This window comes from Neoarius graeffei, chromosome 18 (genome assembly GCF_027579695.1).
Source record: "Neoarius graeffei isolate fNeoGra1 chromosome 18, fNeoGra1.pri, whole genome shotgun sequence".
NCBI lineage: Eukaryota > Metazoa > Chordata > Actinopteri > Siluriformes > Ariidae > Neoarius > Neoarius graeffei.
This window is the reverse complement of record NC_083586.1, coordinates 17,051,024-17,077,124: the sequence shown is the minus strand read 5'-3', so window position 1 is coordinate 17,077,124 and position 26,101 is coordinate 17,051,024. Positions and strand designations below refer to the sequence as shown.

Below are 26,101 nucleotides of genomic sequence, written 5' to 3'. Positions count from 1 at the left end.
AATGGGTTCATGATTCAATTTTCCCATAATATTGTTGAAAAAAAAAGATGAAGAAAATTTTATTACCAAAAAAAGTATTTTGCAATATTTGTTTTCCTGGGCGGCATGGTGATGTACAGTGGTGCTTGAAAGTTTGTGAACCCTTTAGAATTTTCTATATTTCTGCATAAATATGACCTAAAACATCATCAGGTTTTCACACAAGTCCTAAAAGTAGATTAAGAGAACCCAGTTAAACAAATGAGACCAAAATATTATACTTGGTCATTTATTTATTGAGAAAAATGATCCAATATTACATATCTGTGAGTGGCAAAAGTATGTGAACATTTGCTTTCAGTATCTGGTGTGAACCCCTTGTGCAGCAATAACTGCAACTAAACATTTCCGGTAACTGTTGATCAGTCCTGCACACCAGCTTAGAGGAATTTTAGCCTATTCCTCCATACAGAACAGCTTCAACTCTGGGATGTTGGTGGGTTTCCTCACATGAACTGCTCATTTCAGGTCCTTCCACAACATGTCAATTGGATTAAGGTCAGGACTTTGACTTGACCATTCCAAAACATTAACCTTATTCTTCTTTAACCATTCTTTGGTAGAACGACTTGTGTGCTTAGGGTCATTGTCTTGCTGCATGACCCACCTTCTCTTGAGATTCAGTTCATGGACAGATGTCCTGACATTTTCCTTAGTATTCACTGGTATAATTCAGAATTCATTGTTCCATCAATGATGGCAATCCGTCCTGGCCCAGATGCAACAAAACAGGCCCAAATCATGACACTACCACCAGCATGTTTCACAGATGGGATAAGGTTCTTATGCTGGAATGCAGTGTTTTCCTTTTTCCAAACATAATGCTTCTCATTTAAACCAAAAAGTTTTGGTCTCATCCATCCACAATACATTTTTCCAATAGCCTTCTGGCTTGTCCACATGATCTTTAGCAAACTGCAGACAAGCAGCAATGTTCTTTTTGGAGAGCAGTAGTTTTCTCCTTGCAAACCTGCCATGCACACCATTGTTGTTCAGTGTTCTCTTGATGGTGGACTCATGAACAATAACATTAGCCAATGTGAGAGAGGCCTTCAGTTGCTTAGAAGTTACCCTGGGGTCCTTTGTGACCTTGCAGACTATTACATGCCTTGCTCTTGGAGTAATCTTTGTTGGTCAACCACCTCTGGGGAGGGTAACAATGGTCTTGAATTTCCTCCATTTGTTCACTGTCTGTCTGACTGTGGATTGGTGGAGTCCAAACTCTTTAGAGATGGTTTTGTAACCTTTTCCAGCCTGATGAACATCAGCAACGCTTTTCCGGAGGTCCTCAGAAATCTCCTTTGTTCATGCCATTATACACTTCCACAAACATGTGTTGTGAAGATCAGACTTTGATAGATCTATGTTCTTTCTGTAAAACAGGGTGTCCACTCACACCTGATTTGTCATCCCACTGATTGAAAACACCTGACTCTAATTTCACCTTCAAATTAACTGCTAATCCTAGAGGTTCACATACTTTTGCCACTCACAGATATGTAATATTGGATCATTTCCTAAATAAATAAATGACCCAGTATAATATTTTTGTCTCATTTGTTTAACTGGATTCTCATCTATTTTTAGGACTTCTGTGAAAATCTGATGATATTTTAGGTCATATTTATGCAGAAATATAGAAAATTCTAAAGGGTTCACAAACTTTCAAGCACTGCTGTAGTGGTTAGCACTGTCACCACACAGCAAGAAGGTTCTGGGTTCGAGCCCAGTGGCCAACGGGGGCCTTTCTGTGTGGAGTTTGCATGTTCTCCCCATGTCTGCATGGGTTTCCTCTGGGTGCTCTGGTTTCCTCCACAGTCCAAAGACATGCAGGTTAGGCTAATTGGTAGCTCTAAATTGACTCTAGGTGTGTGTGAATGGTTGTTTATGTCTATCTGTTATCCTTGCGATGACCTAGCGACTTGTCAAGGGTGTATCCTGTCTATAGTCAACTGGGATAGGCTCCAACTTGCCTGTGACCCTGCATAGGATAAGTGGTTATGAATAATGGATAGATTTATTTTCCTATTCTTTATCAACTTAAATATTCCTTTACTTGAAATAAAAAAGAAAACTTTTGTTTAATTTCCTTAATAAGCAGCAATACTTATTTACCCACATTTGTTAAGGTTGGAGTAAAATATTATAGCCTACTAACTAAAATATTCCTTTTCTTAAAAATTTATATTTAATAACAAATAAACCTTTTCTTAATAAACTTTTCTGAACATTTTACTACTTCCATTTGTTTCTCTTCTCTTTATCTTTCAGGAGTCTGTAAAAAGAGAGCTCTAATTTCTTGTTAAATCTGTTTGTGGTCAATCATGCAACACCACTTTTCCAATTTAGATTTTTTGTTTGTTTGTTTTCACAGCATTAGAGCTGTGTTACTTCTGCCTACAATGAAGTCACATGTATTCCCACTATTATTGTATTACAATTTATCATTGCGCACGATATATCATTATATGCCTAATAATCAATCATGAGCTGCTGAACTATGCTGAAAGTATGATCGCACACTGGTAAATCTCCTTTGGGAAGTTAAAAAAAGTGAAAATTTGTGATGAGGAATCAGGGAATTTTCTACACCAAAAGAAAGAATCAGAAAAAAATTGGTGGGATAAAGTTCTCGTCTCGTCTTCTTCCGCTTTATCCGGGGCCGGGTTGCAGAGGCAGCAGTCTAAGCATGGAAGCCCAAACTTCCCTTTCCCCAGACACCTCGGCCAGCTCCTCGTGAAGAACACCGAGGCGTTCCCAGGCCAGCCGAGAGACATAGTCCCTCCAGCGTGTCCTGGGTCTTCCCCGGGGCCTCCTCCCGGGGGGACATGCCTGGAACACCTCCCCAGGGAGGCGTCCAGGAGGCATCTGAAAAAGATGCCCAAGCCACCTCAGCTGATTCCTCTCGATGTGGAGGAGCAACGGCTCTACTCCGAGCTCCTCCCGAGTGACTGTGCTTCTCATCCTATCTCTAAGGGAGCGCCCAGCCACCCTGCGAAGGAAACTCATTTCGGCCGCTTGTATCCGTGATCTTGTTCTTTCGGTCATTACCCAAAGCTCATTCACCAAAACCCTTATGGAGAAACAATCGAGGACCGTGACGTCACCCAGTATGGCGCAGCCGGGGCCCCACCCTGGAGCCAGGCCCGGTGTTGGGGCTCGTATGTGAGTGCTTGGTGGCTGGGCCTTTGCCCATGGGGCCCAGCCGGGCTCAGCCCAAAGAGATGACATGGGCCCGACCTCCTGTGGGTTCACCACCCACAGAGGTAGCAGTAGGGGACTGGTGCAGTGTGAATTGGGCGGCAGTCGAAAGCAGGGGCCTCGACGACCTGATCCCCGGACACAGCGGCTAGCTGTTGGGACATGGAATGTCACTTCGCTGGGGGGGAAAGAGCCTGAGCTTGTGCGGGAGGTTGAGAGGTACCGGCTAGAGATAGTTGGGCTCACCTCCACGCACAGCTTGGGCTCTGGAACCCAGCTCCTCGAGAGGGGCTGGACTCTCCACTTCTCTGGAGTCGCCCATGGTGAGCAGCGGTGGGCTGGTGTCTACTTGCTTATAGCTCCCCAGCTCAGCCGCCATGTGTTGGAGTTTACCCCAGTGAACGAGAGGGTCGCCTCTCTGTGCCTTCGGATTGGGGAGAGGGCTCTTGCTGTTGTTTGTGCCTATGGGCCAAATAGCAGTATAGAGTATCCAGCCTTCTTGGAGTCCCTGGGAGAGGTACTGAGGGGTGCCCAGACTGGGGACTCCATTGTGCTACTGGGGGACTTCAATGCTCACGTGGGCGATGACAGTGACACCTGGAGGGGCGTGGTTGGGAGGAACGGCCTCCCCAATCTGAACCCGAGTGGTGTTTTGTTATTGGACTTCTGTGCTAGTCATGGTTTGTCCATAACAAACACCATGTTCGAGCATAGGGGTGTCCATAAGTGCATGTGGCACCAGGACACCTTAGGTCGGAGGTCGATGATAGACTTTGTTGTCATTTCATCTGATCTCCGGCCCTATGTCTTGGACACTCGGGTGAAGAGAGGGGCTGAGCTGTCAACTGATCACCACCTGGTGGTGAGTTGGATCCGCTGGCGGAGGAGGAAGCTGGACAGACCTGGTAGGCCCAAACGTATGGTGAGGGTCTGCTGGGAACATCTGGCCGAGCACTCTGTCGGAGGGGGGGGTCTTTAACTCCCACCTCTGGGAGAGCTTTTCCCAGATTCCGAGGGACGTGGGGGACATTGAGTCTGAGTGGACCATGTTCTCTACCTCCATTGTGGACGCAGCTGTTCGGAGCTGTGGCCACAAGGTCTCCGGTGCCTGTTGTGGCGGCAATCCCCAAACCCGGTGGTGGACACCAGAAGTAAGGGATGCCGTCAAGCTGAAGAAGGAGTCCTATCGGGCCATGTTGACCTCCGGGACTCCTGAGGCAGCTGACGGGTATCGGCAGGCCAGGCGTGCCGCAGCTCGGGCAGTTGCGGAGGCAAAAACTCAGAACTGGGAGTAGTTGGGGAAGGCCATGGAGAAGGACTATTGGTCGGCCTCGAAGAAATTCTAGCAAACCATCCGGTGCCTTAGGAGGGGGAAGCAGTACTTTGCCAACACTGTTTACAGTGCGGGTGGGGAGTTGTTGACCTCGACTGGGGACATTGTCGGGCAGTGGAAGGAATACTTTGAGGATCTCCTCAATCCCACCATCATGTCTTCCATTGAGGAGACTGAGGCTGATGACTCAGAGGTGGACTCGTCCATTATCCAAGCCGAAGTCACTGAGGTGGTTTGCAAGCTCCTTGGTGGCAAGGCACCGGGGGTGGATGAGATCCGCCCTGAGTATCTCAAGTCTCTGGATGTTGTGGGGCTGTCTTGGCTGACACACCTCTGCAACATCGCGTGGCGGTCGGGGACAGTGCCTCTGGAGTGGCAGACTGGGGTGGTGGTCCCTTTTTTTAAGAAAGGGGACTGGAGAGTGTGCTCCAATTATAGGGGAATCACACTTCTCAGCCTCCCAGGGAAGGTTTACTCCAGGGTACTGGAGAGGAGAATTCGACCAATAGTCGAACCTCAGATCCAGGAGGAACAATGCAGTTTTCGTCCTGGTCGCGGAACACTGGACCAGCTCTATACCCTTCATAGGGTGCTCGAGGGTTCATGGGAGTTTGCCCAACCAGTCCACATGTGCTTTGTGGATCTGGAGAAGGCATTTGACCGTGTCCCTCATGGTATTCTGTGGGGGGTGCTTCGGGAGTATGGGGTTTGGGGCTCTTTGCTAAGGGCTGTCCAGTCCCTGTACAAACGGAGCAGGAGTCTGGTTTGCATTGCCGGCAGTAAGTCAGACCTGTTCCCAGTGCATGTTGGACTCCGGCAGGGCTTCCCTTTGTCACCGGTTCTGTTCATAATTTTTATGGACAGAATTTCTAGGCGCAGCCAGGGGCCAGAAGGAATCCTGTTTGGGAACCCCAGGATTTCATCTCTGCTTTTTGCGGATGATGTTGTCCTGTTGGCTTCTTCAAACCAGGACCTTCAGCATGCACTGGGGCGGTTTGCAGTAGAGTGTGAAGCGGCTGGGATGAGAATCAGCACCTCCAAGTCCGAGGCCATGGTTCTCGACCGGAAAAGGGTGGCTTGCCCTCTCCAGGTTGGTGGAGAAGTCCTGCCTCAAGTGGAGGAGTTTAAGTATCTCGGGATCTTGTTCATGAGTGAGGGAAGGATGGAGCATGAGATCGACAGGCGGATCGGTGTAGCCTCCACAGTGATGCGGTCGCTTTACCGGTTCGTCGTGGTGAAGAAGGAACTGAGCCAAAAGGCGAAGCTCTCAATTTACCAATCAATCTACGTTCCGACTCTCACTTATGGTCATGAGCTTTGGGATAAAGTTCTCAAATAAAATCTTTGAAATGCAATTAAAATCCTGTTTGTATTTGCTACATTTTCTTGAAATTTATGACATTATTTTATGCAAATGTTAACATTGTTACTCGAATATTTTTGCAGTGAATAATGTGCTGTGTTAAATATGCACATACACTAATTAATCCATCCATCCATTATCTGTAGCTGCTTATCCTCTTCTACAGGGTCGCAGGCAAGCTGGAGCCTATCCCAGCTGACTATGGGTGAGAGGTGGCGTACACCCTTGACAAATCACCAGGTTATCGCAGTGCTGACATAGAGACAAACAACCATTCACACTCACATTACAGTCAATTTAGAGACACCAATTAACCTAACCTGCATGTCTTTGGACTGTGGGGGAAAGCAGAGCACCCAGAGAAAACCCACGCAAACATGAGGAGAACATGCAAACTCCACACAAAAAGGCCCTCGCTGGCCACGAACCCAGGACCTTCTTGCTGTGAGGTAACAGTGCTAACCACTACACCACCGTACTGCCCACACTCATGAATCATTAGAATTATTGTGTATGGACAAAAGTATATAAGATCAATTAACAGGTGATAAGGACTTGACAAAAAATATTCTTGAATGGATCTTGGCTTGCTAATGTATAATAATAAAACAATTGTCAATGTTGGTAAATTTCAAGTGGTATAAGAGGAATAAAACACTTGCTGGATTTTTTTTCCAAGACATGAAAAAAGAGAGGTTGGTGAAAAATAATCAACTTAAGGGTGGTAACAGTTACTCCATTTCATCACCCAAACTGTGTTTTTGCTTTCTTTATTGTAATAATATACATGTGGGGCAGGTGGTTTTTTTTTTTTCCCTTTACTCAGTTTGAATTGTTGGAAAGTTGCTTATTTATGAGTAAAAAACCAAAATGCTCATTTATTTCAACAGCACAAGCAGTAAAAGACTGTACAGGCAATGCAGATAGTTTCATTTATATCAATCATTTTATTGTGTAATGATCATCATCCAAAAATATACATCATGAAACACACTGTGCCAGTCCACAACCAGGAATAATACAGCATGTTAAACATAGATTTACAACATGGAGAGGAAAAACATTCAATTATTATTCTTTTGAAAAAGCCAACAGTACAACGTTCTCAATTAGTATTCACACTTCTACCTTGGAAATGTCTCAGCGCTCTACATTTGTATTAAATAACATCCACGAGTGAGTCAGGGAGGATTAACCAGCCTCTTGATTAAGGCTTTGCTGTCTCAGAACAGCACACAAGTTCTCACACTGCACAAAAAAAAAAAAAAAATTCCAGGTAAATGTATTAATGTTTTTATCATACAAGACTGATGTGTAAACAATCCGGTGCCTTCGGTTTTCTAAAAAATATACTATAAAATCCTTCAACATGTTCCAGAATTTACAAAGTTTTCATGTTACCCACACACAGGATGAAGGGGAGGTACAAAAGGCTGAAAGGTACAGTGTGTTCTCTCAGCTGTTATATATATATATATATATATATATATATATATATATATATATATATATATACAGGGTGCGATTTGTCAAAAAACCAGAAGGGGGGATGTTTTTTTTTTTTTAATCATGAAACGTCACAAAATTAAGGTAACAATAGGCTAACAGCTCAATAACATCCGATGATATCAAATGAATAACACTAAATGAAAACGAACACTAACCAGAGATAGTAAATTCATCTTCCTATCTCTCTGACTAAATACACGAACACTAACACAACAAAGTTCGCATTGCTGTGATGTTTCTCTCCCTCCAGATTAAATGGACAGTGACTCGAAAATCACTAAAATACATGAATACTAAATGAACAGTTTGCTCTGATGGAGCAGTTCACATTGTGCCCAGCTTTCCGATTTAAACTGTTTTTTTCTCATCCTTATACTTCCTGTTTCATGGACTGTAACGGATTTGCTTACTTAGTAATTTTAATACAGAATTTACTTTGAAATTATAATCAGACACTCCAACGTCCCCCCTAAAAAAAAAAAAATCGGCCGTGAAAAAGGCAGCATCCGCCAAAAGGCGCGCTGTTTGCATCCCTGCATAGAACGCAAAGATATTGTTATTATCTACAATATATCTTTTTGCTGGGGACGTTCGTGAACATCAAAGCTGCCACTTCGGGTCATTTTGAAAGTGAGTGCAATGTAGACCATAGAAAACTGTGTCACAACATGCCTGTCATGTCAACTTTTTTTTTGGTTTGTTTGTTTTATTGACGGGGTTGTCCCCGAGGATTTTTTTTCAGCAGAGATAAAAACCAGAGGGGGGGATGATCCCCACCATCCCCCCCAGCAAATCGCACCCAGTATGTGTATATATATATATATATATATATATATATATATAAAATACACACACACACACAGGGGTAAAAAGTTCTAAAGACAGATGTTATCATTTCAAAAGGTGTGAAAGACATCCCCCAGAATTCTACAAAGAAGGAATTCTCCAATTAAAACACCGCTTGCAGAAGTGTTTAGACTTAAATGGAGGATATGTAGAGAAATAGCTTTATTTTCATAAATATTTTTTCCAATTTGTCTTAGAACTTTTTGACTTACTGTTGTGTGTGTATATATGTATGTATATATGTATGTATATATATATATATATATATATATATATATATATATATATATATATATATGCGTATAGAGTATACAATATATAATGAGATGAAATGTTCCAGCAGGTGAGTAACTGCTGAGTTAGAAAGTAATATCTTTAACGTGCTGGTAGAAGAAGCAGTCTCTGAGGAACATGATGATTGAGATGTTACACGACAGTATTTCTGTGTCTATATGGTGGAGGAGGCAGAAATGTTCCTGGCTTCATGCTGGACTCTGATGGTTTCTCTGGGTTCTCACGGCCATTCTGCTTGTAGATGAAATTGTTCCTGCAGACCAGTGAGGGATCTGGAGGAGGATGCTGTGGAACACTGGCTGGAAGGCTGTGATGCCGCTTCTCTGGATTGTTTGTGTGTAAGGACTTCTTGCTTGTTCCAGCATGACCTGTTTCTGTTGTGCTGCTTTGATGGATTACACGGCCTGGTAGAGCAGTGCTGCTATTTTTAACACTATCGTGTTGGTGTGAGACGTGAGCAGGACCAGGAGAACCAGGCTGGATTTGGTGGCTGATGTGGCATATTTGTCCTGTTACTGAAGGAAGGACATACTTCTTTGGATAATCAGTACATAGACCATGACCTGAACGGAGATGGTGGCCATTTTGACTCATTGGTCCACTTTGAGGAGGCTGAACTGGTGGAATTGTAAAATGAACATGTGGTCTGTCTGACTGAGTGCTGAGATTTACGTGGCTGGTTGTCATCCTGCTTGTTGTTCTGGACAGCAGAGGAAGAGAAACCCCGCTTTTCTTCAGGGTCTCCTGCATTATCTCATCTCTGTTGTGGTGTAGAGGAGTGTTAATGCTCTCATTCTCAGTCTTGAGCTGTCCATCATGGTTGCCAAGGTAACCTGGGTTGTCCAGTGCATGAATCTCTCTGTTTTTCTGGTGTGTGATGAAAGGATTCTCCTCAATAGGGTCTGGAATTAAAAAAAGAAGCATTTTTAATATGAGCTCTCAAAGATCCTGCCAAGAATGACAGCAGGGTATCCCACAATTTATTGATTTTAATTTATTCATTGATCCACTTACATAATTTAACACGAGGTTCTATTATTGTTATTTTGTTTCCCACCAGCATGAAACACTGGACAACAGCAGAAACAGAAGAGGTTACCTGAGAAACTCTTGTCGTTCCTGGCGACCACACAGCGATCCTCTTCAGCACTTCTACTCTGGGTTCTTTCTTTCAGGACTGCAGCAGGATCTGTACTGTAGCGCTGACAGCTGCTGTCCTCCACAAAGGCAGTGCTGAGCTTCTTCTTCAGCTTTCCATGACAGAGCTGCTCCTCCTTCGCAGGCTTCACTGGGAAAAACAATTCACCAGACAACGTGGCTGCCTCACAACTCTGTGTTCCTATTGTCTCGTCACTCAGTCCCTGCATGTCATTCAAGACACAATAAAAGAACAGGCAAAAAAAATCTCAATTCCATGTCTGATTATTATCTAAGGGGGAAAAAAGCAAAGATACAGTAGTGCTATGTACTACAAGCCTTACCCGACTGGAATCCAGATGAGGACTGGAAGGATGGGAGGAAACAGAAGCTTTGAGGTTTTGAGGAACCAGGTACTCATCAGCATCCATCACATCTCCAAGTTCATTCTCATCCAAAAGACTGTGGAAGAATTGAGTGTGGTTGGGGCTGGGCAGCTTCATGCAGTCATCTCCCTGAAACAAAGAATACCCCAATACTCTCCAGAAGCGTAAAGTGTCACAACTAAGAGAAAAAAAAAGTCTTTTCGCTATTCACCTGGATGACTAGGTATCTCTGAGGGTCTCTTGCCATCCTACAGAACTCTGTAGCGAGCTCTTTAAACCTGGGCCGACTGTCAGCATCGATCATCCAACCTTGAGCAAAGACAAAGGTTCATTAAGGAGTCATAAAATGAAGCAGCTTTCCCTTTCAGCAGGAAATATATTAATGCAACACAAATAAATGGAAAATTCTCCTGCACCACGTCTTTTCTTTTTGTCAATAATTTTTCAATTTTGTCCCTCACTTGCTGATAGAATCATTTCTATCAAATGCTGTCAAGCTCTTGCACGTTTCCACTTCACACTGAATTAATTCTCCCTCTAAAGCTCATGCTACAACAATAATTACTCATTTCTATCAATTTATTACAATGTAGTTATTAATGATACAGTGATTAGAATCAGAAAAGCATGTCATGTAATTGTAATTAGACACAACACATGTTGTTTTACAATCTGCAGGTAGAAAATTTAAGCTTTGAGACCTACATTTGACCATGACCATGTAGACATCAATGGTGCATGTAGGAGGTTGAGCCAGACGTTCTCCTTTCTCCAGAATATCCGGGATCTCTCGATTGGGAATGCCATCATATGGCTTTTCTCCGAATGTCATCAGTTCCCAAATGGTCACTCCTGATGAAAGAAATATTAATGGCTGCTTCATAAATGACTGAATAAATGAATGACATGGACAGTGACAAGAAGCACACTTGAAAAAATTACTTAAGCAGCTGCACAACTGGACTCTGACTCTGAACTTTTCCTCCATAAATACTGACATGACTTTTTGGACTTATATTATGCAAACTAGTCATAATGAGCATTTGCTTTACCATAACTCCAAACATCACTCTGGTGCGTAAACTTTCTGTAGTGAATACATTCCAGTGCCATCCACTTGATGAGCATCTGCATGCGAATGGGAGAAGAAGAAAACACAGACGTCTATTCTGTATAGTATATGCTATAGTTATACTGCAGGCTTGATCATGTTCATATCGAAGTTTAAAAGAATGCCATTGTGGCTTAAGGTAAACTTTCTAACCTTGTTTTCATCTGTATTGTACTCCATCTCAGCACCCAGAAGCTGAGCAAGCCCAAAGTCGGTGATCTTGATGTGGTTTGGGGATTTCACCACAACATTATGAGCAGACAAGTTTCTATGGACCAGCCTTCTCTCCTCCAAGTACATCATACCCTAAAAATATATGTTATCATAATTCATATAAGTATGTTAGGCTCATTTCTCTCATCCTATAAGTACAATCTTGAAGGCGTCCTTCAAGGTTCGGTATTAAGCCCTGTCAAATTATATTCTGTCACTGCAAATCTGTGTGAAATCATTGTTTTAATGGTGTCAATGCAGGTCCAGTTCTCTGCTTTTACACACACTGCTAGCCTTTAACCATTCCTACATGTTCCATTAGAGATGGTCATGATGAAAGGCAGAGCAACCCAATCACAATCTATTCATGCTAATTAGCATAGCAGCCAGCCCTGTGCATTGATGTCTGCCGAGTGGAGTGCTTTAGGGCAAAATCACTCACATTGGCTTTACATTGTTTTGGTTTTAGTGAGTGCATTAGAAATTAGAAATCCACAGGAGTCAAAGCAAAGAGGCTCCCTATGTACCCTATTACAGCAATATCATTTTACAACAAGATCGAAAACAGAATTTGTGTGACATTATATAGAGAAAAGAGAAAGAGGTTTTCAAGGTCCTGAAGGTCATAAACCAGTCAACATCCACTACGTCAAAACGAATTGAGGTCTGTTCTGCTTCGAACCTGTTGGTGCATTTGTTCTAGATCGAACAGTTTTCAGTTGCCAATTATTGGCCTTTATTTTAAAAATATAAAAGTAATGATTTGTAAAGATTTATGTAATGAAACAGTATGTTAAGAATGCAACCAAGGATGGCTTCTAGGAAAAAAAGAAAATAAAGAAAATGTATTATATTCTTATAAGAGAAATGAGGTTGCAAGGAATCACTGGGTATTGGGATGCCAGGGTTTTCTTGACAGGTTTATTGAGTGTTTTAATTTACTAACTGGGCACACAGAAACAGGAAAGGGAAAAAAAGATGCACAACATCCTATTCAGCCTGCCATACTTCTGCTATAGCCAATCAAAATGTACTTCCACAATTAATTAGTTCATCAATAATCCATTATGCAATGAGATGGCACCACATTCAGAGGGATGAATAGCCAGCGTTCCTGGTTCAGCTGGAGATACAGCAGAATCCGTCCTGCTAATACATCATGCTTCCATTACCATAAACTCATTTATTATTCCTCCATGTGCCATGAACTGTCTCTAAATGAGGATCTGCTACCAATCAGGCTGTGGTGCGACCGCGACAACCTCCAACAGCAGGGACGTATCGCAGGTGGGCGCATAATTGATAGAAGTCATTAAGTCAGTGTCCGAAAGTCTGCGATGAAGAGCCAGTGTGAGCCATCAGTTCACAATGGACAGGTGACTTGACAGTGGTGCAGGTTAGCAAGCAGGATAAGGGGAAAGTCGTACCAAAAATAAAGCACCCAAGCATGACAGCAAGGCAGCATTTTACACCAGTAGCTTGTGTCGCTTACAAATAAACACATCACGGTCATAATTCATGTGTGAATTTCACCACTAGAAAAGTTTGCATGCACACTCTTTTTCTTTCTATTCTAAGAAAAAAAATGATGTACAGCAATAAATAAGAAAGCAGGGTTCTTGAACAGATGAGTGGCAGCAGTTTTTTTCCCCCTTAAGCACTTTGTGGTGACTGTAAAACATTTAATACATACACACTCCAGCTTCTACTGTAGCAGGCTCAACCATGCTGTTTGATCATGTTGATGGGACAGGAGAAAACAGAAAATGGTTTAAAATCACTTTCTAAGTAACATTACTACGAAAAGTATTCATAACGTGTTAGATTTGACACCTCATTGTAAGCTAGAGGTCTGCGAGGGACAGAATTTTCAGTCCCGCCCGCTCCCGCATTGTGCAGTCCCGCTCCCGCAAAGAATTATGATTTTCAGTCCCGCTCCCGCCCGCGCCTGCCATATTTTGTCCCACTCCCGCCCGCAAATCCCACATGATGCAGACGTTCGCGTTATTTCTCACGAAAGTTCTTGTCATTGGCTTGGGGAATTAAACATGCTGAGCTTAGCTGAGCTCTCCACTGACCGATCCTTCATTTATTGTAAGTTTATTGTTTAGACTCTGACATTCTGCTGACACATTCCAAGTTGAGCGCTGCATGTGCTCATGATTGACAGCTCTCGCTTTGATTGACAGCTCTTGCTTTGCGCACTCGCACTCCCACTTCCGAGTCTGTGGCGTTATGATTCCAACCGCGATTTCATTCTCATCTCATATGAAGTGCTGCGCAACCACAACCAGCTCCTCAGATTATACACTGTCTATTTCTAGCTTTAAAATAAACAATCTGTGCGATACACAGTCCTTTTTAATACTAGTTAATACTTTTTAATACTTTTTTTAATACTTTTTAATACTTAGGACTAATACTCTTGACTTTTTAATGGTAAATGTACCTCTTTTTAAAGCAGCACTTACTTCTGAAGCACTGTGAGCTTCACTAGAGGAGCTCTGCTCTTCTGCCATGATCGGAGATCTCAAACACGGAAGAGCGGAAAGGAATCGGAAACGTACGCGAGATTAGACCACATCCGCAAATTTAGGCATCTTAAAATGTTTTTATTAATGCCAAATAAAATATCCAGCACAAATTATATACGATAGACATAAATTAATAATTTATAAATTTTATTTTAAACACGTTTTTAGTTAGCGGGACTGCAGCTCACCTCTCCCGCCCGCGCCCGCATTGTGCACTCCCCCTCGCGCCCGCAATGAGCTTTCAAAATTTGTCCTGCACTGCACTGCTTTGCGTCGGGTCCCACGGGACTTCCGCGGGAGTGCAGGGCTCTATTGTAAGCCAAGTCGATCTTCTGGCACAATTTCTAAACAAAATAGAGCAGTTTTTGACCATTTTCAGACAGTTTTTGTGCCATTATTAAATGCAGTAAACATTGCTGATTGATGTTATTCATATGTGTTTAATGCTCAGTAATTCGAATACACTGATAGATTTAATTTCACACGAATGATCTCAAAACATCCTCCATTTACCTTACCAGAAAGCAAGGCCTCATGTTTCAAGAGTGAAAACTGATTTGAGATGAGAGATTACTGTGTGAGATAGAGAAAAGGGGCAAGGCTTCTTTTGCAACCATCAACCATTTCAGATTCATAGTTCGAGTGGATCGGCCATGTTTATCAAGTTCCTTTTTTTTTTTTTGAGTGACTTGTATCAGTGGCGTTAAAATGCGGACTTTGTGCGCAAAATGGTAAAGGCAAAAGTACACTGAAAGCCACTGCGGATGAAGGTGACCTCTGAAGGTGTCCTTCATCATCTGTGCTTGGAACTCATTTACTCTGCGCCTTCACACACATGCTGCTGGGGACTAAGCATGACAGTGTAGGAGCTTTGTAGGCAGGAAGGAAGCCTGAGGCTAAAAAAATAAAAGGGCACAAAAGAAAAACAAAAGCAGCAGAGTTGTGTGATGTGGCAGAACATCCAAGAAAAAAATGGATACTTGGACCATTAAGAGGAGGACCATGCTGTGCAGACATACTGCGATTTATCAGTTTATAGGGGCTGCTGAATAAAGAAATCAAGGACACAACTTTCATTAAACAGCAACGCTACTGGTAAACTTTGAACCCCCCTCCAGCTGCTTATGATTATGGCTTTTCATTGAAGAACCTTTTTACTGTGCACATTTAAGTTGAATAGCTGAAGCTGACATGTCTCTCTTTAATTGCTTATGAATGTGGCTTACCAATCATAATCCAAATATATATACATGGACACTCACCGGCCACTTTAATAGGAACTTGTTCTTGATTCGAAGATTCCTGTTCGTGGCTGCGGGAGTGGAACCCAATGTGGTCTTCTGCTGTTGCATGCTGAGATGCTTTTCTGCTCACCACGGTTGTAAAGAGTGATTATATGAGTTACTATATCCTTCCTGACAGCTCGAACCAATCTGGCCATTTTCCTCTGCCCGCTCTGATCAACAAGGCGTTTGTTTCCACCCACAGAACTGTCACTCACTCAGTGTTTTTTGTTTTTCGCACCATTCTGTGTAAACTCTAGAGACTGTTATGTGTGAAAACCCCAGGAAATCAGCAGTTTCTGAAATACTCAAACCAACACGCATGCCACAGTGAAATTCACACTTTGAGATCACAGTTTTTTCCCATTCTGATGTTTGAAGTGAACATTAACTGAAGCTCTTGATTTGTATCTGCATGCTTTTATGCATTGTGCTGGTGTCAAGGGAAGGTCTATGTATGGGTGTACCTATATATATATATATATATATATATATATATATATATATATATATATATATATATATATTAGTGCTGTCAAGCGATTAAAATATTTAATCGCGATTAATGTCGCGACTGTCATAGTTAACTCGTGATTAATCGCAATTTAATCGCACATTTTTGTCACATGAAAAACCATTGTAATTCTCTTATCAGCATAAAAAAGTGAATGGGCTTGCTCACCGTTCGAACTACGGGGGTACACGGGGGATCCGAGATCCCCTGAAACAGACATGAGATCCCTTGAAAACATGACTTGGGAAATGTTGGGGGGTCTCTAAAATATTGTCAAAATGATGTTTATTGACATAGTAATCATGTGTAACGGGAAGCATTTGCATATCCGAAGTGAGCGCGCGATGGAGAGCCGCGCTCTGAGACAAGCGCAAGCCCCCCCCCAAGGGAATAAAGGGACCCCCCGAAAATATCGGCATAGTTCGAACACTGGTTGTACCAATGTTTTTTTTTTTTTTTTTTATTGCAGAGCATAACACGTCTTGTCACAGCCACTGCAAAGTGGGGCTGGAGCCACCGATGGGAAAACGAAACTTAAGCCGAGCACCGTGGCTCTTCGGGGGAGGGCAGAGGACTCTGGCTGTGCGGGGCGTGGCATCATGTCACAGAGCGTTAATCTCGCGATAAAAAAATTATCGCCGTTAAAATTGAGTCAAGTTAACGCATTAATAACGCGACATTTTTGACAGCACTAATATATATATATATATATATATATATATATATATATATATATATATATATATATAAAATCTCATTATCTCTAGCCGCTTTATCCTAAAATGAAAAGTAAATGGCATTTTTGGCTGAAAGTCGAAAGCTGGTGTGATTTAAAAGCTAGAAAGGCTAGCTAGGAAATTTGAAGAATGTATTCATATTCTGTGACTTTCCCTGGTAATCTTAATGAAGGGCATTGAGACTTTTACTGTCTCAATAATAGGGACTTGTAGATTTTTGCATGAACACACAGAACACAAACTAAAAAAGAAATACAAGCCACAAGCAGAAACAGAACACTCTTACCTTGGCAATCTGCACACACCAATTGAGCAGCAGCTGAGAGCCAACATTGTCCTTGTGCTCGTGAACATAATCCAGCAGGCAGCCATGGGGCATGAATTGGGTCACCAGCTGCACGTTCGGGCTCACACACACCCCGAGCAGACGCAGCAGGTGCGGGTGATCCATGCTGGACATCAGCACAGCCTCCTGGGGGTGAGAAAACATGACCTTGGAATAGAAAGCTGTGAATATCAGATGCCGGTTGAGACCCTTTCGAAAACACAATGATGCTAACATTCACCTGACGACCATGCTAAGCTTTATTTATTTATTTATTCATTCATTCATTCATTCCTGAATGGAGAGAAAAGGCTGTGCATTAACATTGGCCTTGAAGTAAAGTAAGAAAGAGCAAAGAATGAAGTGTATTTCAGAGCTCTAAGGAAAAAGAGAAAGGGCATCACTATCCATCTGCTCAAATCCCAGACTAAACATTATCCATGAACCTTTATAGAGTGAAAGAGAGAGAAATAAATAATGAAAGAGTGGGTTTAGTGTTCTCTTACCTCTCAGAAAAGCTGAAAGCCATTAGTAAGAGTGACCCTCAGCATCTACTCATCTGTGTATGTGTGTGTGCGTGTGTGTGTGTGAGAGAGAGAGAGATTTATGCACTTGACAGTGCATGTGCATGAATATAGTTTATATCTGTTCTTAATAAAGATAGGATACTTTCTATTTCATACATCTACAACCCCGATTCCAAAAAAGTTGGGACAAAGTACAAATTGCACATAAAAACGGAATGCAATAATTTACAAATCTCAAAAACTGATATTGTATTCACAATAGAACATAGACAACATATCAAATGTCAAAAGTGAGACATTTTGAAATTTCGTGCCAAATATTGGCTCATTTGAAATTTCATGACAGCAACACATCTCAAAAAAGTTGGGACAGGGCAATAAGAGTCTGGAAAAGTTAAAGGTACAAAAAAGGAACAGCTGGAAGACCAAATTGCAACTCATTAGATCAATTGGCAATAGGTCATTAACATGACTGGGTATAAAAAGAGCATCTTGGAGTGGCAGCGGCTCTCAGAAGTAAAGATGGGAAGAGGATCACCAATCCCCCTAATTCTGCGCCGACAAACAGTGGAGCAATATCAGAAAGGAGTTCGACAGTGTAAAATTGCAAAGAGTTTGAACATATCATCATCTAAAGTGCATAATATCATCAAAAGATTCAAAGAATCTGGAAGAATCTCTGTGCATAAGGGTCAAGGCCGGAAAACCATACTGGGTGCCCATGATCTTTGGGCCCTTAGACGGCACTGCATCACATACAGGCATGCTTCTGTGTTGGAAATCACAAAATAGGCTCAGGAATATTTCCAGAGAACATTATCTGTGAACACAATTCACCGTGCCATCCGCCGTTGCCAGCTAAAACTCTATAGTTCAAAGAAGAAGCCGTATCTAAACATGATCCTGAAGCGCAGACGTCTTCTCTGGGCCAAGGCTCATTTAAAATGGACTGTGGCAAAGTGGAAAACTGTTCTGTGGTCAGACGAATCAAAATTTGAAGTTCTTTATGGGAATCAGGGACTCCGTGTCATTCAGACTAAAGAGGAGAAGGACGACCCAAGTTGTTATCAGCGCTCAGTTCAGAAGCCTGCGTCTCTGATGGTATGGGGTTGCATTAGTGCGTGTGGCATGGGCAGCTTACACATCTGGAAAGATGCCATCAATGCTGAAAGGTATATCCAGGTTCTAGAGCAACATATGCTCCCATCCAGACGACGCTTCTTTCAGGGAAGACCTTGCATTTTCCAACATAACAATGCCAAACCACATACTGTATCAATTACAGCATCATGGCTGCATAGAAGAAGGGTCCGGGTACTGAACTGGCCAGTCTGCAGTCCAGATCTTTCACCCATAGAAAACATTTGGCGCATCATAAAACGGAATATACGATAAAAAAGACCTAAGACAGTTGAGCAACTAGAATCCTACATTACACAAGAATGGGTTAACATTCCTATCCCTAAACTTGAGCAACTTGTCTCCTCAGTCCCCAGACGTTTACAGACTGTTGTAAAGAGAAAAGGGGATGTCTCACAGTGGTAAACATGGCCTTGTCCCAACTTTTTTGAGATGTGTTGCTGTCATGAAATTTGAAATCACCTAATTTTTCTCTTTAAAAGATACATTTTCTCAGTTTAAACATTTGATATGTCATCTATGTTCTATTCTGAATAAAATATGGAATTTTGAAACTTCCACATCACTGCATTCCATTTTTATTTACAATTTGTACTTTGTCCCAACTTTTTTGGAATCTTGGTTGTATTAAACTAAAGAACTAGGTGTGTGCACTTGGAAATTCATGTGCATGGAAAAGAGCATTGTTGTGACTCACATCCAGAAACTTTGCATTGGATTTCAGTCCTGTAGTTTCACTGAGGACTTTTACAGCCACTGAGATTTTCACACTCTCACCTTCAGGTATCCAGATGCCCTGATAGAGAAAAACACATCAAAACATTTTATAGAATAATAAAATACACACTTATCACACATACACCTACACACACACACACACACACACACACACACACTTTCCCTCGATTACCTTGTAAACAGTACTGAAGGTTCCAGATCCCAAGATTTTAACCCTCTTCACTTCAGTTTCCTTTAGTAAGCGCAGCTGAGCCTGATTCACTGCTGTTCCACTGGTTTTAAGAGGCTCCAAGAGCTGATCAACACAAATCACAAATCAGTTACTACAATGCACTGTACTCACCTCATACAATACACACACACACACACACACACACACGTGTGTATACATATACATACAGCAGATCCTAAATCATTAATTTGTACCTCGGATTCCAGAAAGCGCCGTAACACTCTCTTCTTCTTGATGCTCTTTCGTCTGATGTAAACAGCAAAACCAAGCACCACAATCACAAGCACAAACATCATCCCGATAACTCCAGCTGCAATCAGAGGAGTCCTGTAATGAAAAACAGCTCACATTTAAACTGTCAAAAATGTAAAAATACCTAACAGAAGAAGAAAGAGAATAAGTTATTTGAGGTGTTTTATCTAAAAAAATGTTCATTAGCATTTCATTCCAGCATGGGTGACTATGAGCAAAATAAAAATAATAATAATAATAATAATAATAATTTGTTTCCCAGTTTTCTAAACTGCATTTGCATCGGTCTCCAACTCGGTCACATGACAATTTTGCATTATTATTATTATTATTACCTGTCCATTATTCCAATGCAGTCTTGAATCTGAGGTCCAGTGCATCTGAAACACATAGTGTTGTGTAAAAATTATTATTCATATAAATAGAGAGGTGATTATAGGAAATTGCGCGTGCTGATTGGTTGAGAAACTCTGACTATTTATCGATAATCACTTCGAGCAACTCGGCAAAAAGGTGCCCAATCGCTTCGTCACTGTAAGTGAGGAAGAATTACAAATGATGAAAGAAAATGCTGTCCCTAAAAGCACTAAAGATGCTAAGAAGTTTGGTCTAAAACTATTCAAAGGTCAGATGGAATTGTGATTTATTTTATCGATTTCAAAAAAAGTATTTTATGTGACTCGGCATAGATAAGTGACACAAGTCTGCGCCACGCCGTTATTACATTTACATGCCGCTTTTGAAGTGTGAAATAATTTTTTTTGAAGACGATGTTTTTGAAATAATCAACTGTGCATTTATACTAAAACAATTATTTGCATCAGGCTCAGTGAATATTGGTGAATAATAACCTCAACTTCATCTCAAATATTATCCATTAATATTCACTTTGCCTTCGGTGAATAACTGTTTATTATTATTATTATTATTATTATTATTATTATTATTATTATTATTCGTAGTAGTAGTAATATCAGACTATTATGAGGGTGTGATGCAACATAAAACACAACCATAAGACTTATTAAATAGCTTATGTAATAAAAAGGGTTTTACTGATACACTACTCTATGATCTAAAGACATTTAAACAGTTTATAATATCCTCCATTTTAACAGGCTGAGGCCATGTACCCAGAATGCACTTGGAACAGGAAGTTTAATCTCAGCTAAACTGCTCAGTGACACTGAGCTCTAATGGACAATTTAGTCCCAATTAAAATATTTTCTATTAAAGCTGTGAACTCTGAGACAGGTTCAAAATCTCTGCTGGATGCCAGGAATAATAACCATAATAACTGTAATCTACAGCAGTTGTAAATTTAATACAGTGTGATTTAGAGATTTAATTCTGTATTTGATTCAGTGCAGTAGATAAGTTAATATGGAAAAAAAACACAGCATGCAAACTTATTGCTATTAAACTCAGGTTGCTGCTGCATTATGAGGAAATGATGTCATTGCGAGTAAGTGATCTAATTCCTTGTGGTTCATTTCAGTGCATATTTGCAGGGGTTTTTTGTTTGTTTGTTTGTTTGTTTGTTTGTTTTCCAGTTGTCATTTGTTGGAGCACTTAGTTTATCAGCATTAATCAAACATGAGCACACCCACACACACACACGTACGTACCCCCGGGTGCAGTGGGTGTGGCAGGGTCTACACTCATTGTTGCTGTGAGCGTATTTGAAAATGAAACTGTCGGCACCCTGCAGCCCATCAGGACATTTCTCCACACAACTGGGGCCATCTTTCACATGAACACACTTCATACATTGATCTGCACCCTAAAGAGGAGAGAGAGAGAGAGACAGAGAGAGAGAGAGGAGAGAGAGTGTTTGATTTTTAATATTACTCTTTATTACAATACAGAAATATGCAACTATAACATCTTAAAATATCAAATCATGTGTCATTTACATGGAGACCTGAAAGGCAGCAACACTGCAGATTTAATCATAAACAGGGGTATTCTAAAAAGATTGTTAAAAGTGCAATTCACTCTCAAACACAGTACATAAAACTTGTTTGTAATACCATATTTCAAAAGGCTCAAGCTCCTGCACAAGTTTGTAAAACCAAAAATCAATGAACACCCCAGGTTTTATCAGAGCCGAAAATAAAACTAGTACATCATTACTAAGTCAAAGTCAAACTTTATTGTCATTCAGACCATACAACAAGCAGTACACAGCTGAAAGAAATTACGTTTCCCCACACTCCAATGTGCTGGTATGTACAATAAACAAATAAACATGTTACATTAAATGCACACAAGACAACAATAGGTAAACATACTAGACAGCTAGACAGACATGCATATTGCACTAGAAACACAGACTTAGACCAATAGACAGTGACAGTAGGGTCACAACCAAACCTTGCACAAGAGAACATATTGCACAAAAAATGGATAAGAACCATAACACTGGTGAGTGATGATAAAATGCATAGTAAGTTGATTGTCAATCTTGTTTTTTCTGCTGATATAAATGGCCATTTTGGTTTGATCCAAAATAAAATTTAGCAGTTTACACTCATTCTGTCTGTTTAACCCTCTGGGGTCTGAGGGTATTTTCTGGCACTCTAATGATTTTGGCATGCTTTGATTTTGTTGTCAATTTCAACAAATCTAAGCAGTATTTTCAGTCATATGACTTTTGTGTATTCAGCACAAGTTCAGCTACAATAATATACAAGTACTATATGTCATGATTGTACTTTTTAAAAAATATAACAGATAAATGAAGATATTGTAAAAAGCAGTTTTAGAACTGTGTTGGAATGTGTGAAAAAACATGACCTTACCCATTGTGACAAACTGTTTGGGTCACTTGAGGTGATTATGTTCAGTCTTAGACATGTATCAAGCACAAAAACTTAAATCTGCTCCGTTGATTTGGACAATTAGCTGGCCATCAAAAAAAAAATGTCCTATTGTTTTGGGATAAAGGGTTGGCAGTGGGAGGGGTATTCAGTGAGAAGAGTAAAAAAGTCCATTCCATTCAATGAGAAAAGTGAAAACCCTTCCCACTGTCAACGCTTAATCCCATCAGCTCAAGTCATCAAAATGGTTCATCACAATAGGTTAGATAATTGTTTTTTCACACATTCCAACACAGTTCTAAAATTGCTTTTCACAACATCTTTGTTTATCTGATATTTGACTTTATTTTGGTATTTGACTCTATTCAGTGCTTTCTTAAAATTAACTCTTTTACTATTTCACTCAGTTCAGAGCCACAACCAACTCTGTTACACAATTGCTCTGTAATTTTGCTCCAACTCCCTGGCGACTTGTCCAGGGTGTACCCCGCCTTTCGCCCATAGTTAGCTGGGATAGGCTCCAGCTTGCCTGCGACCCTGTAGAACAGGATAAAGTGGCTACAGATAATGAGATGAGATGAGATGAGATGAGATTTTGCTCCAACTCCAAATTTTACTCTCAACTCAAAGTATAGCAAAATTTACTATTTTTGAGAAAAATACTTTTAACTCTGGAAAAAATTGCTCAGTCATTTTTCCTGTGTATGCACTACAGTGCACACATAGTATCAACTGGTATGCTCATAATAAATAGAAGAAATATTTACACTTATTTGAGTTGATCTTCGGCCGGATCGGTTGAAGTAAAAAAAGGCACCGCTCATCACCAGTGTTGCAGTTCTCAAGATTGAATTGAATCACTGTCCTGAATCATGAATTGAATCATGAATTGAATCATTGTTTTGAAATTGAATAATTGTCCTGAATCATCCGAAGCGCATAAAATCTGCGTGCCATCTCGCAAACAAGTTTTACCTCCAAATAGCCTAAACTTTGGCTGACAGATTTTATCCTGTTTACGGTGGGCATTCCCAGTGCGAAAGAGAAACCAATCAAAACCAAAAGAGTGAAAGTGATTATCATGCCATTACCATGTGAATAGTCTTTTATGAATGTATAAGTGCGCCCTCAGCGCTCCGACTCCAGCGTGAGTAAGGTGACAAGTTTTATGTTTCATCTAATTTATGTAATTTAAAAAATACAATATTATTTGGCAGTGGGCACATAGAAAAATGTAAAAGTATAACGTTTCTGTCAATATGTTTATCATGCTTGTATGATAAAAAACTCGTGAAGATATTTATCTAAATATCTGTCCTACTTTTTCTAAACCTGCCGAGCTTCATCAGAGAAGCTCTCGACCCTAGAGGGTTAAACCCAACAGTGAAAATCTCCATTGCGAAATCTCCATTAAAACAATTAATTAAAGGCTGCAAACTTACACAGTGCAAGAAAGCATGAAAAACTGTCTCTCTTTGACCACAAAAAGGACATTCCTGACCAACCTCTGGGTTTAAGGTTGATACAAATGCATTAATAGCTATAGCACTGTGCAAGAGTCTCCACTGCAAATCACCCACCCTATCTAAAGTCCTTTTCTTAAAAACTTTCACATGGGCCTGATACAACTGTTTATCACTGACAACACACAAAAACACTGTCATCTGGCTCTTGGACTCTAAGAACCGACCTATACTCCAATCCAGATTGGGTGAGGGGACCAATCCAGGAAAGTTACCTTGCTCATTAGGACTTTACTTATGCACAGTAATCTTCAACTAGCTTAATTTCATTGATTGGGGAAGCAGCAGTTGTCTGAGTTGACCTTATCCCTAAACAGCCTGCTATCTTCTTTACCTTTAAAAAATCTGGTCTGGCTAGATCAAGGGCATTTTTTTTAATCAGTTGAAGAAGTCTCTTAAATACAGGAAAACCACAAGAGTGATGTCCAAATGCACTCCACAGACCAGAGACTCTTGCAGAAATTAACATAAGCAGGTTACTGGTCTTTCCCTTTGTAACTTACAAATGTCACAAATTCTAAAAAGATTGACCAAAGATGGCAAGGCCGAGGTGTCTATTTCAAGTAGCATCTTTAGGAAAAGGGACTTATCTAGCCCCAGTCCTATAAAAGTTTTTTGAATTTTTCAGATTACAGACCCACAGGAAATATCTGAAGATTAAGTCAAGAAACTCTTTACAAACTGCATTCAAAAGGCTGCAGTCCTACTTTGCATATGAGGCTGGGCCCACCTTCATCCTTAGGCAAAAGCAAAACTGATTGTGGGACCTAATGTAAATCATCCAAAAAATTAAGAGGGAAAGATTGCATTTTGCTCAGTAAGTCTGGTGGGGGTCCACACAGGCTAATCGAAGCCAAAACAATGAAGCTACCATGTTGTTAATCATAAGTGCACGTCCTCTGTATGACATTTTTGGGTGTAGCCATTTCTTTCTTTCAAGCCAAATCTTCCATCCATCCATTATCCGTAACCACTTATCCTGTGCAGGGTTGCAGGCAAGCTGGAGCCTATCCCAGCTGACTATGGGCAAGAGGCAGGGTACACCCTGGACAAGTCACCAGATCATCACAGAGCTGACACATAGAGACAAACAACCATTCACATTCACACCTACGGTCAATTTAGAGCCACCAATTAACCAAACCTGAATGTCTTTGGACTGTGGGGGTAACCGGAGCACCCAGAGGAAACCCACATAGACATGGGGAGAACATGCAAACTCCACACAGAAAGACCCCCGTTGACCACTGGGCTCAAACCCAGAACGTTCTGAAGCCAAACCTTGGCATTTTCAATTACTCCTTCCCAGTTGTTTTTTGCACAACTGTGTTATTCCCATAAAACACACACAAACATTTAAAACCATTTATTTTACTTTGCAACCCATCTGGGAGATTTGATATTCCCTCTGACCTCTGACCAAGCAACAAAGGCTCACTTTTAGACCAGTTTACTTTGGCTGATAATATATACGAGAGAATATAATATTCCAGATAAGAAGCAGCCTTCCCTCACACCCCTGGACAATCTACCGAGGAAGGACAATCTTCAAAGGCCACAGCTCGCACACACTCGCCATGCTCTGCCCACTCACGCCCTCCATGCACTCCGAGAGAGAGAGAGAGAGAGAGAAAGAGAGAAGGAGATGGTAGTGGTACAGAGATGAAGGAGAGAGAAAACATCTGTCAAACATGCTAGTACCTGTCATCATGTATGTTACAGCATAAATAAATGAAGAAAGAAAGAAGAATCAAGATACTTACTGGTCCGTGACAGGTCAATGTTTTATCTCCAGATTTCTCACACTGGCTGTCACACGCCACACATACTGATCCATTGATGAACTCCCGAAATTCTCTGTAACACACACACACACACACACACACACACACACACACACACACACACACACACACACACACACAGAGTATGGGCAAAACCATCAAAATCTCTGTTATGAAAGAACACCCTTGTGTCATAGCCTTGACTGGAATAAATAGCAATTCAGGTTTCCACAATCGTCAGCAGATTTAAACTATGAC

At 41.1% G+C, this 26,101-nt stretch overlaps 1 protein-coding gene across 1 annotated transcript in view; it reads right to left on the bottom strand.

Moving 5' to 3' along the window:
- Window positions 1–8,717: 8,717 nt before the first annotated feature.
- The window catches only part of LOC132865959 (receptor tyrosine-protein kinase erbB-4-like), a 115,686-nt gene continuing 98,302 nt past the window's right edge, over window positions 8,718–26,101 (bottom strand). The window contains exons 14-27 of the mRNA XM_060898466.1: window positions 25,823–25,916; window positions 21,343–21,497; window positions 20,050–20,094; window positions 19,657–19,789; window positions 19,403–19,525; window positions 19,190–19,288; window positions 16,787–16,972; window positions 11,373–11,525; window positions 11,161–11,236; window positions 10,814–10,960; window positions 10,320–10,417; window positions 10,067–10,237; window positions 9,685–9,946; window positions 8,718–9,487 (exon numbers count right to left, since the gene is read on the bottom strand). Coding sequence (XP_060754449.1) covers window positions 8,718–9,487; window positions 9,685–9,946; window positions 10,067–10,237; window positions 10,320–10,417; window positions 10,814–10,960; window positions 11,161–11,236; window positions 11,373–11,525; window positions 16,787–16,972; window positions 19,190–19,288; window positions 19,403–19,525; window positions 19,657–19,789; window positions 20,050–20,094; window positions 21,343–21,497; window positions 25,823–25,916 — 2,512 coding nt within the window. The remainder of the gene's footprint in view (window positions 9,488–9,684; window positions 9,947–10,066; window positions 10,238–10,319; window positions 10,418–10,813; window positions 10,961–11,160; window positions 11,237–11,372; window positions 11,526–16,786; window positions 16,973–19,189; window positions 19,289–19,402; window positions 19,526–19,656; window positions 19,790–20,049; window positions 20,095–21,342; window positions 21,498–25,822; window positions 25,917–26,101) is intronic.